We start from the raw sequence: 12,562 nt of genomic DNA on the forward strand, positions 1-12,562 counted from the left end.
GAGTATATAATTTGTCTTTTGATTTTACAGGGGCTTACAGTTAAGATATTTCACAGTCTCAGAACAGACTTTTGACTGTGGACTTTGGAATAGTAGTGAGATTAAGAATGACTATGGGGACTTTTAAAGTTGGACTAAATGCATTTTATATAGTCATGAGCCTATGGGGGCCAGGGGGTGGAATGTGGTGGTTTGAATGAAAATGTCCCCCCTCATAGGCTCCAAGTATTTGGACATTTGTGTCCCCAGATGATTTGGGAGGTTTTAGAAGGCATAGCTATCCTGGAGGAAGCATGTCACTGGGGGTGGGCTTAGAGAGTTCTCAAGCTCTGCCAGATCTCTTTTGCTTCCTGTGCCTGCATGATGATGTGAGAGCTTAGCTTCTGCTGCTCCTGCTCCAGCCACCTCCTGCCACCATGCCTCTCTGCCATGATGGACTGTAATTCCCCTGGAACCGTAAGCTCAAATAAATTCTTCCTTCTATAAACTGCTTGGGTCAGTGTTTCTATCACAGCAACAGAAAAGTGACAAATATAGACAGTTTTCATTTTTCTTACTAATACATCAATAAATTATGTTATTTTATAGGGATTATTTTCTGGACCCTTTTAAATTATATATATATATATATATATATATAAAATTAAAATTTTTATTTTTAATTTTGTGTGGATGAGTGCATTGCTTGCATGTATGTAAGTGCACCTGTGTCATGGAATGCCCAAGGAGGTCAGAAGAGGGCATCAGATCCCCTAGAACTGGAGCTACAAGACAGGTGTTAACTGCCATGGGGGTGCTGGGAACCAAATCTGGGTCCTCTGGAAGAACCAAGAACAGCCAGTGCTTTTAACCTCTGAGTCATCTCTCTAGCCCTGAATCCCTTTTCTTTTTTTTACTAGATAAAAACTCACAAAGAAACCATTTAAAATGATAGAATTTATTTTAATATAATGATATATGTATGCACATATACTATTTTAAAAATAAGCATGTAAATTATAATAATTATAAAACATAAATCAGCCCTAATTTAATATTGTCAGAGTGAAACAGCAGGTATAGAAGTCAGTCTGCCATTGTTTCACTTGCCTTTTAAAGTCAGGACACAGAACACTTAGCACATGGCACACTACCTTCTTTCAGCATGTTATCATGAAAGTATAAATATCCTTAGGAATGTGCCATCTTATAACTTACATTCAAATAATCAAAAATCTCTTAACAGTTATTAAAGTACTATTAAGTCACCTCAGCTGAGTAATCTAAAAAAATACTAGCCTAAATTAAAACCCTGAGGAATTAAAATCTTTTCCCACAATAGTTTTGGTTAAGTGCAATTCATGGATATAAGGACTACTTTATTTAAGGTCATACTTGGTAAGGCATAGTAAAAATATAATCTACAGACATAACAATCTAAACTATATTTAGTTTCTTGCTACAAAGTTGTTTGTTTCCCTAAAAAGTAGTTTTTGCATGTCATTCTGGACCTCTTCACCCATCTGCTGGCGTAATGGCTTTATATACAGTAGTTAAAATGTGTGCACTAAGCTGAGTGCCTTCACAATGGTGGCTTGAAAATAATGTACCCAGAGAACTACATGTTGGAGAGTTCATGTCCATGCTCAACCATAGCCTGCACAAATTGCTTGAAGACGCGATCCATGTAAGTGCATTGCCTGGGCCAAATTCCTTCCAGAAAACCAATATGGCCTCCGTAGGAAGTAAGGACCAAAGCCACATTAGGGTTCTGCTTAGCGATTTCTATTGGGATAGCTGGAGGAATAAAAAAGAGCCTCAGTAAGCAGAGGGAGAGGTGGGTAAGGGGCAGGGAAGAGGGGGCGAGAGGAAGAAAGGAAGAGAGGGAGACAAGGAGAGAGATTAACTTTTGTTAGGAAAAGTATGTATCTTATCATTTCCAATCAATATAAACAAAAATACCATTAAACAAATACTTGTAATGAGTGTGGCTAAATGAAATGAGTTTGACAATTTATACCAACCAACCACCTATACTTGTATATTAATTCATACTCATAGTCATGTATTACACTGTTATTTATCTAAGATTTAATATAACACAAAAATATAGGCTGATTCTTAGGCCAGTAAGATGGCTCGGTGGGTGAACTATAAAAAAATGGATGGGGAAACATTAGACCTTATCTAAAGAAAAATATGCAAATAATATAATTTAAGAGATAATAAAGCTAGTTTTATTTTCTGATCTGTAGTCAGAGGCCATAAGTTCTAGCTATCAAAAATTATCTATGGCTAAATAGAAAAAAGATGGGTGATCAACACACACACACACACACACACACACACACACACACTTTTGGGATTATTTTTATTTTAGGTGTATGAGTGTATTGCCTGCATGTAAGTGACTGCACCCATGTCATGCAATGCCACTGAGATCAGAAGAGGGCTTCGGATTCCCCCAGAACTGGGAGTTAAGGACAGTTTGTAGCTGCCATGTGGGTGCTGGGAATCAAACCTGGGTCCTCTGCAAGAGCAGTCAGTGCTCTCAATGGCTGAGCTATCGCTCCAGCCCCTGGGATTTTCTAACATTTTTATAATATGTACAGTAGGCATGTAATCAGAGTAATTTTGTGTTTTGGTGCTGTGATTAAACTTAGGGTCACACATACATCACACAAGTGCACACTACCCACTGAGCTCCACCTGTCACCCACTATAACTGTTTTTAATGAAGTCTTTTGGGAAAAAATTTTAAAAGTATTTAGGGGGAAAATAATGAGAAAAAAATTTCATATTATTTTAGGGGTTGGAGAGATGGCCCAGCGGTTAAGAACACTGGTTGTTCTTGCAGAAGACCCAGGCTCTAATCCTAGCATCCACATGGCAGCTAACAACTGTCTATAACTTCAGTTCTAGGGGATCCAACAGCCTCTTCTGTCCTCCACAGGCATTGCACAACATGGGTGCACTTACCTACATGTGTGTATGAGTATTTTGCTTGCATGTATGTAAGTACACCATGTGTGTTAAGTAACAACGGAGGTCAGATGAGGGTGTGGATCCCCTAGAATTGGAGTCATGGATGGTTGTTAGCTGCCATGTGGGTTCTGGGAACTGAATCCAGGTCCTCTGGAAGAGCAGCAAGAGCTCTTAACCATGAGTTATCTCTCCAGCACCTCATAAAGTATTTTTTGAGTCAGGCTTAGTGGCTCAAGCCTGAAATACCAGCATTCAGGAGGTTGAGGGAGAAAGATCAAGAGTTCCATTCCAACCTGGGCTACACAATGAAACCCTGTCTCAAAAATAAACAGGTGCTGGGCATGGTGGTGCATCTCCTTGAATCCCAGCATTTGGAAGACAGAGCCAGGCAGATCTACGTGAGATCAAGGCCAGCCTGGTCTACATAATTCCAGGCCAGCTATGGCTACAGGGAGACCCTATCTCATAAATGAACAAACCAACTCCATCCCCCCCACCCCCCAAAAGAGCCTTGGAGAGATACCCATATGGAAGCTAACAGCCATCTATAATTCCAGTTCCAGGGCATCCAACGCCCTCTTCTTGTCTGTTATGGCATTGCACACACATGGTACACTTACATACACGCAGGCAAACACATAAAATACAAATAAATAAAAACTCTTAAGGCTAGTAGTATTACTTCTCAGTTGCTCAAGTGCCAAGAGAGGTGCAGAAAATCCAAGGGCAGTTTAAAGGCTTGTATACTACAAGAAATTAAGAACAAGAAATCACCAGGGCAGTGAGATATTTACTAAAGACATTTAAGAATGGAAAAAATAAAGTTCGTTTAGTGATAAATTCTAGTATAATTTTTTGGGGGTATCTTTTTGAGACAGGGTCTCCCTGTAGCCCCAGCTGATCTGGAACTCACTATCTCACTATGTAGACTAGGCTGGCCTCGGACTCACAGAGATCCACCTGCCTCTGCCTCCCGATTGCTGGAACTAAAGGCACGTGCCACCACGCCTGGCTCTAGTATAACTTTTACCCTCAATATAAATAATGTTGTCTGTGTTTAGAGGAAGAATGCTTTAGTTTTCCTGGTTATATTGTCTTCAAAAGTCCATCTGGAGATCATAAAGGGGATTACCAGGAATTTCAGTAATAATTTAAATTTTGAGGGTGGGAAGGCTAAAATGTAATCCCCCCACCCTCCATTACACAATAAAAAGTAAAAGCAAACAAACAAAAAAACAAGAAAAAAAAAACCCTTAAAATTTCATAGAATAAAGTTAGAGGTCAATCCTATTGATTTTTGAGTTAATATGATTTCTTTCAATAGATGAAAAATGCGTGGATATAATTGTTACAAATTTCATATTTCTTTCATTAAGAGATCACAAAAGCTAGCTTTAGAATAATTTTATATTTTACAGTAATTCAAAGAAAAAAACTACACTTTTAAAAATTTTATGTGTATGAATGTATTGCCTGCATGTATGAGTGCATCCGTGTTGTGCAATGTGCGGAGGTCAGAAGAGGGCTTCGGATTTCCTTGGAACTAGAGTTAAAGACAGTTCGTAGCCTCCATGTGGGTGCTGGGACTTGAACCCGGGTCCTCTGCGAAAGAATCAGTGCTCTTAACTGCTGAGCCATCTCTCCAGCCCCAAAACTAGACTTTTAAAAAAATGACCTTTTAGCCCACATTTGCTTCCATCACTGAAATATTCAAGGTCATTGTGTTTCTAATGTCTCAAGTTCTCCCAGGATGATTGGGAAGAAAAATGTCCAATTCTTTTCTATAGGAACCTGAGGAAGAAGAGGTGTGTGATGACAGGGTTCTCTGGAAACAAAGATACCATGACTTAATCTGTTCAAAGAACAGTGTATTTGATAGGAATAAAAGTTTAAATGAGAACAAGCAAAATACGGAGTGTTCTAACTCCTCCTGGGTCTCTGATAACAGGTAGTAACTCTAAAAACAGTTAAGAGTTTTAATTTAAATTAAATTAAACATTTAAAACATTTTTTTATTATTTTCACTTTATGTGTCTGAGTATTTTGCCTATGTGTATATAAGTGCAATGCCCATGGAAGTCAGAAGAAGGCATCAGAGCTCCTGGAACAGGAATTACAAACAGTTGTAAGACAACTGTTAGCCACCAAGTGGGTGCTGGGGACTGAACTTGGTCCTCTTCAAGAGCAGTTAGTACTCTGTATGGATGAGTCATCTTTCCACCCCCCCAAGATCTGAAACATTTTGATACTAAGTTATGAATATCTAATTTTTTTTGAGACAAAGTCTTACTATGAAGCACTGGCTGACCTTGAATTCTCTATTTAGCCAGGCTGGCCTCTGACTCACAGAGATCTGCCTACCTCTCTAACCTCCTGAGCGCTGGGATTAAAGGTGTGCACCACTGGGCTGGAGAACTGGCACAGCTATTAAAGGCTCAGGCTCACTACCAAAAAGATAAAGGTATGCACTACCACATACAGCATGAAAATCTCATTTTATTTAAAAAAAATATTTATATTTTTATGTTTGTGTCTTGAAAGCATTATGTAAATATACCCATGTATGCAATGCCCATGAAGGCTAGAAGAGAGCATCAGATATCCTAGAACTGGAGTTACAGCCAGTTGTTAGCTGCCATGTGGGTGCTGGGAGCCAAACTCAGGTCCTCTGCAAGAACAGCCAGTGCTCTTAACCATTGAGCCACCTCTCCAGCCCAAAGGCAAACAATTCTAACAGAATTATAAGCTTATGTCATTCAGATAATTTAATTTCTACTTAACATTATGTCTATTGAGTTATTTACATTTTATTTATTTTAAAATTTTATGTGTGTGAGTGTTTTGCCTGTGTACGTGTAAGTGCATCCATACAATGCCCATGGAGGCCAGCAAAAGGCATCAGATTCCTTGGAACTGGCGCCACAGAGAGTTGTTAATTGCCCACTGGGTGCTAGGAACTGAATGTTGGTCATCTCCACGTGCATCCAGGACTCTTAACTGTGGAGTCATCTCTCCATCCCTGAAGCTCCTGTTTTTTATTTATTATTTTTATTTTTAATTTTATGTATATGTGTGTAAGTGCACCTGTGTTGTGCAGTGCACACAGAGAACAGAAGAGGGCATTGGATCCCCTAGAACTGGAGTTATAGACAGTTGTTTGTCACCATGTAGGTGCTGGGATTTGAACCTGGGTCTTATGAAAGAACAGTCAGTGCTCTTAACTGCTGATCCATCTCTCCAGTTCCTGGCTTTTAATTTTTTAAGATAGTATCTTGGGGCTGGGGAGATGGATCAGCAGTTAAGAGCACTGAATGTTCTTGCAGAGGACCCGGGTTCAATTCCCAGCCCCCACATGGCAGTTACGAACTGTCCTTAACTCCAGTTCCAGGGGAATCCAAAGCCCTCTTCTGACCTCTGCAGCATTGCACGACATGGGTGCACTCACATACATGCAGGCAATACACTCATCACATAAAATAAAAATAAAATATTAAAAAAAAAAGATAGTGTCTCACTAACCTAGGTTGCCCTTCAACATAGTTCAGGCTGGCCTCAAACGCTTGATCTTCTTGCCTCACCCTCCTGAGTATTAGGATTATAGGCACATACTACTATATACCAGGCTAGATTTTTTAAAAATTGTAATAGAAAATATTACATCATTGGATTTTTTATTTTTATTATTGTATTTTCTTTAAAAGAACAATATTTTAAAACTTAATTCAGGGGTTGGAGAGAAGGCTCAGCAGTTTAGACAGCCTGCTGTCCTTCCAGAGGACTACAGTTCAGTTCTTAAGACCCATGTTGGGTAGTTCAAAACTGTCTTTTACTTTATGACCTCTTTTGGCCTCTATGGAAACCTGCACATATGTGGCATATACACATATATAGATAAACAAAAATAAATCTTTGAAAAAAAGTTAATTCATCTCAACGTATGTAGAGATTAACTTACCATGGCTGGGTGAGAAAACATCATCCACAGAGTTCAGGCATAACACTGGAATTCCCACTGATTTCAGCCTACGGTTTGGACTTGCGTCAGTATAATAATCATCGATTGTTCTGTATCCAAACATGACTGAAGTGAATCGTTTATCAAACTCTCTGATAGACTTAGCCTGAAAGACAAAAATAAAGTTTAACTACTCTTGAATCCCAAAGAGGAAACAAAAGAACTCAGAAAAGCTTGTTTCTTACCTTCATGACCTGGTCCATATCAATTTCTTTTACGAACATATGCCTGTGCCTGGAACAAAAGAATTTCAAAATTAAAGTTAATGCCATCTCTACTTTAAGCATACTGAAAATACATAATAGTAAATAACTAAATAATGTAGCACAAGGAGCAAAGTTAGTATTCAAAAAATATTTGCGGGGCCAATGAGATAGCTTAGTGTAAAAAAGGCACCTTCTCTCAAGCCTGACCTGAGTTAGATCCTCAGGACCCACATGGCAAAAGGAGAAAACACCCTTCCACAGGCTGTCCTTTGACCTCCACACACACCCTGGGGAGCCCAAACATACACATACAATACGTAAATAAAAGTTTAATGAAAAAAATCCCTTAAATTTTGATTAATCAGATATAGTAGTATACTGACATTTGTTTTAAAGGCCTTTAAATTATTTACTTATTTATTTATTTTTATTTTATGTGTATGAGAGTTTCGCCTGCATATATGTAAGTGCATCACATGTGTGCAATGCCTGTGGAGGTCAGAAAAGGGCATCAGATCCTCTGGAACTGGAGTTTCAAATAGTTGTTAGCCATCCTGTGGGTGCTGGAAACTGAACCCAGGTCCTCTGCAAGAGCAGCTAATGCTCTTAACTGCTGAGCCATCTCTCTGACCCTGGAGACAAAAAGTTTTAAATATAACTTACTTATTAACTGAAGACTGGAGACAAGTTGTCAAGTAATAATTAAAAAGCAGCCAGTTTAGTGGCTTTTCCAGTGACTCCGAGCAGGCGAAAGTATTCCAACCCACTGAAAATGTTGCAGCTGCCATCAAAGGAGTTTTGGGCCCAGTTTTGCCCAAGTAATTCAGAAGCAGCATTCTAAAAAGAGAAGAAACAAGAGATCTGGTGACTTGTTTGTTTCAGCTCTCAAGGTATCTCACTTCCAACTATGGATATCACATATAAGCCAGTAACCAGCAAGTAACTTCTCTTGAGATAGAGTTTTGTGGAGTCCAGGCTGGCCTTGAACTCTCACTGTGTAGCTGAGAATAATCTTGAGCACCTGATCCTCCTACTTAGTTTCCCAACAGCTGGGATTACAGGCCTGTCCTAGTTTGTTCTTCATTGCTGTGACAAAATACTCTGACCACTACAGACTTGGGGAGGAAAGGGTTTATTTAATTTACATATCCCGGGTCACAGTTCATCCAGGAGCCCAAGGTAGGAGGAACTCAAGGCAGGAACCTGGAGGCAGGAGCCTCCAGGCCATGGAGGAATGCTGCTTACTGGCTTGCTCCCAGGGCCCCTGCTCAGCCAGCTTTATTATGCAACACAGGCCCACCTGCCCAGGGGTGGCACCACCCACAGTGGGCTGGGTCCTCCCACATCACTCACCAAGAAGATGTCCCAGACGTGGCCACAGGCCAGTCCAATAGAGGCAATTCCCCAACTGAGGCTCCCTCAACCCAGGTGTGTCAAGTTGACACTAAAGCTATCCAGCACAAGGCCTGAACATCACTCCAAGCTAGTGTTAAGTGCTTCATATCGGAAAGGAATACATGTAATCTTTGTGCTTCCTTATGTTCATAGTCTGGTTTTGGTGTTTTTGTTTTGATTTGTTTTGTCTGGGTTTTGGTTTCATGAGAAAGGGTCTCCTTGTAGCCCCAGCTGGCTTGAAACTTGCTCTATAGACCAGGCTGGACTCAATCTCACAGAGATTCACTTGCCTCTGCCTTCCAAGAGATGGAATTAAAGGCATGTGCCACCATGCCAGGCTTCATATTCTTTTAAAAAATATTTATCTTTCATTTTATGTGTATGAGTGTTATGCCCACATGTATGGTCACCATGTGCATGCAGTGCCTGGGAGGCCAGAACAGGATGCTGGATCCTTGGAACTGGAATTATAGACTGTTGTGAGCCTTCATGTGGGTGCTGGGAACCAAACCCAGGTCCTCTGTAAGAGCAGCCAGTGCTCTTAAACTCTAAGCCACCTCTCCAGCACCTTCATAGTCTTAATTAGTTTTACATTTATTATTTATTTGTGAACATGAGAGTATATATATATATATATGAACTTCATGTGCGTGCACACACGTTTGTGTGTATGTGCACGGGCACATATGTGTGCCACAGTGTGTGAGTGGAGATCAAAGGACAACTTGCAGGAGTCAGTTCTCTCCTTCCACCATGTAGGTCTCACGGATCAAATTCAGATCATCAGACTTAGTGGCAGGTGTCTTTACCCACTGAGCAATGTTGCTGGCCTGTATTCATATTCTTCCTTAAAATTTTGTTTTGTTTTCTTAGACAAGGTCTTGCTATATAGACGAGGTCTCAAATTTGCTGCACTCCTGCACTCTTTGTTTCCCATCCCTAAATGCTGGGATAATAAGTGACACCCCTATGCCTGACTCATACACATATATATTTATCTTGCATTTGACTAATCTGTGAATGGGACAAATCCCATTTATCCCTATCTATGTGTCTTCTATGGAGTAAATCATAAGAACGTGAGAGATACCCATCCTGAGTGGGTCTCAAATGTGGCTGCACAATGGGATCACCTGGAGAGTTTGTAAAACTGCTACCAGTGGTGTTTGGATCGCATCCCCTGAGAGCCTTAGTCTGGGTGGTCACTATTTGTACACATACACCTTGTGCCCTACAGCAAGTCTCTGAAGGGCTCTCCAGTCTGGAGTTAAGAGTTTCTGAATTGTGGTAGAGCATTTGGCCTCTAAAATAACTTATTTTCTCTTCCTTATTATGTCCTATCACATACTTTCCCCAGTTTCTTTTATTCTATCAAAATTTTTTATTCTATCCAAGTTCTAGCTGGGTAAGAGTTGGACAAGAATGGGATTCAATGGAGTTTAAGTTTAACACTTCAATCTAAGAGACAGGATGACATGCTACTCCAGCTTTCATTCTGTTTCCTGTACAGTTTCTCCAATAGTCCAGGTTCTGAAATACAAGACACTAAGAAAATATTGTGTTTCCAAGAGCCTCACATGGTGAATGTTATGAAATTTTCAACAAAAAGTGGACATTTACCTTTTTTTTTTTTGTCTTTTTGAGGCAGGGTCTCCCTGTAGCCCCAGCTGGCCTGGAACTCGCTATGTAGACCAGGCTGGCTTCAAACTCACAGAGATCTGCCTGCCTCTGCCTCCCAAGTGCTAGGACTAAAGGCATGGGCCACCATGCCTGACAATGACATTTAGCTTTCAAAACTGATTTTTAGTTACATTTTGTGTGTGTGTACGTGTGTGTGTGTGTGTGTGTGTGTGTGTGTGTGTGTGTGCCTGCGCTTGCTTCCAGATGTCAGAGGACAATTTCTGAGAGTTTATCCTCTCCTTCTATCATGTGGGGCCTGGAGATCCAACTCAAGTCATCAGACCTGACAGCAAGCACCCTTACCTGCTGAGCCATCTTGATAGCCCTGAAAATGAGTTTTTTTATTTTTGAGATAGGATCTGGCCCAGGTTGGCCTGGAACTTGCAATTCTCCTGCGTTAGCTTCCAGGAGTGCTAGAATTACAGATGTGCTCCAACACATACCTCTTAAAAATGACTCTTGATAACAAATGACTATATGACTTTCATATAGTGCTGTGGTTCACTAAGCCACTGGAAGGATACTTTCTGTCCTGCAAAGACTTTGTCCTAGGATTCTATTTTAGTGACTTTACTCTTTGGTTGGAGGCCAGGTCAGATAATGTCTGGAGTCTGGTGAAATGCACAAATCGGAAGGGTTGGAAAGGAAGCTCCAAAGTAGAAAGACCCAGAAATAGGCACAACCAAATTCTCAAGGGTAAATCCTGGTTATTACTCAGGAGAAAAAAAATGCCAAGAAGCTACCTTCCAAAAGTTGATTTATTTTGAAATAAAGATCTCATTTCTCACCTCATGAAAAACAAGAAACTCCAAGGTTAAAAAAAAAAAAAGCTGGATGGAGAAAGAATTCATGGTTAAGAGATTTAACACCAAGCCCAAGTGTGGATTTTCTCTGGCACCTGTGTATCAAACTATAAAATCAAATGAACAGACAATTGGGGAAATGTGAAACACTCAATACTTAGTGATACTTTGGAATTACTGTTAATTTTGTTCAGCTGTGATAAAAATGTCATGGCTTTTTTTTTTTTTTTTTTTTTTTTTTTTTTAAGAGGGACCTCTTCATTTGGAGATACCACTTGAACTATTTACACATTGACATTTTTTTGTGTGTGTGTGCCACCCCTGGGGTTGTTGCAATACTAGAACAATGCAATTGTGTAGACAGACCAAACTCCTGTTCCATCTCCAGAAATCTACATAATATATTATCCTTGGATAGAGAATGTATCAGATATTAAGATGAAAAGAATAGATTCTATAGTTGATCGTAGCCCAAAGGCCAAGAAGTAATTCAGCTGAATTATTTACCTATTTGTTATTTTGTGGTGCTAGGTACTGAACCCAGTGCCTCCTGCATGCTATGCAGGTGCTCTACTCAGTCACATCTTTTTAAAATTTTTTTTATTTATTACTTTTATGTGTACATGTATTGCCTGCATGTAGGTGGGTACACCCATGTCGTGCAATGCCCACAGAGGTCAGAAGAGGGTGTTGGATCCCCTGGAACTGGAGTTATGGATGGCTGTTAGCTGCCATATGAATGCTGGGAATTGAACCCAGGCCCCCTGCAAGAGCAGACAGTGCTCTTAACCACTGAGTTATCTCTTCACACCAGTTCCACCTTTAAAAAAAAATTATTTATTATTTTTATTTATGTGTTTGAGTGCTACGCTTGCATGTGTGTAAGTGCACCTGAGTCATGCAATGCCTAAGGGAGTCAGAAGAGGGCTTCAGATCCTCTGGAAGTGGCGTTACAGACAGTTGTTAGCCACCATGTGGGTGCTGGGAACTAAACCTGGGTCTTCTGCAAGAGAAGTCAGTGCTTTTAACCACTGAGCCATCTATCCAGTCCCATCAGATCCCATCTTAAATAGTAACGGAGGACTACTGAGGCTTAGTTCATAACAATCAGAGCTGGGAATGAAAAGGATGATACTGATTAAATAAGATTATCCATGAGTTGATAATTATGGAAGTTGGTTGATACTCTTGTTTTTCCTTTTATATGTGTCTGGAGTTTTCTATTCATTTCTAATCATGTAGTTATTAAAAATTTTAAAAAGTATAATGATTAGCCGGGTGTGGTGGCGCACACCTTTAATCCCAGCACTTGGGAGGCAGGGGCAGGCGGATCTCTGTAAGTTCAAGGCCAGCCTGGTCTACATAGTGAGTTCCAGGATAGCTGGAGCTACAGGGAGACCCTGTCTCAAAAATACATTTAAAAAAAAAAAAAAGTAAAATCTAATCCTAGCACTTGGGAAGCAGATGCAGGTGGATCTCTGGGAGTTTGAGGCCAGCCT

General features: G+C 40.2%; 1 protein-coding gene and 1 non-coding gene across 2 annotated transcripts in view; both read right to left on the minus strand.

Moving 5' to 3' along the window:
• Nucleotides 1-920: 920 nt before the first annotated feature.
• Abhd3 (abhydrolase domain containing 3) overlaps nucleotides 921-12,562 on the minus strand; it is a 58,656-nt gene continuing 47,014 nt past the window's right edge. The window contains exons 6-9 of the mRNA XM_008826969.2: nucleotides 7,849-8,022; nucleotides 7,165-7,213; nucleotides 6,920-7,085; nucleotides 921-1,776 (exon numbers count right to left, since the gene is read on the minus strand). Coding sequence (XP_008825191.1) covers nucleotides 1,598-1,776; nucleotides 6,920-7,085; nucleotides 7,165-7,213; nucleotides 7,849-8,022 — 568 coding nt within the window. The 3' untranslated portion in view covers nucleotides 921-1,597. The remainder of the gene's footprint in view (nucleotides 1,777-6,919; nucleotides 7,086-7,164; nucleotides 7,214-7,848; nucleotides 8,023-12,562) is intronic.
• Nucleotides 11,369-11,553, minus strand: LOC115069243. Its single transcript, XR_003848519.1, has one exon. It is a non-coding gene; the product is annotated as a U2 spliceosomal RNA (small nuclear RNA).

This window comes from Nannospalax galili, unplaced genomic scaffold (assembly GCF_000622305.1).
Source record: "Nannospalax galili isolate Female #2095 unplaced genomic scaffold, S.galili_v1.0 scaffold511, whole genome shotgun sequence".
NCBI classification, from domain to species: Eukaryota; Metazoa; Chordata; class Mammalia; order Rodentia; family Spalacidae; genus Nannospalax; species Nannospalax galili.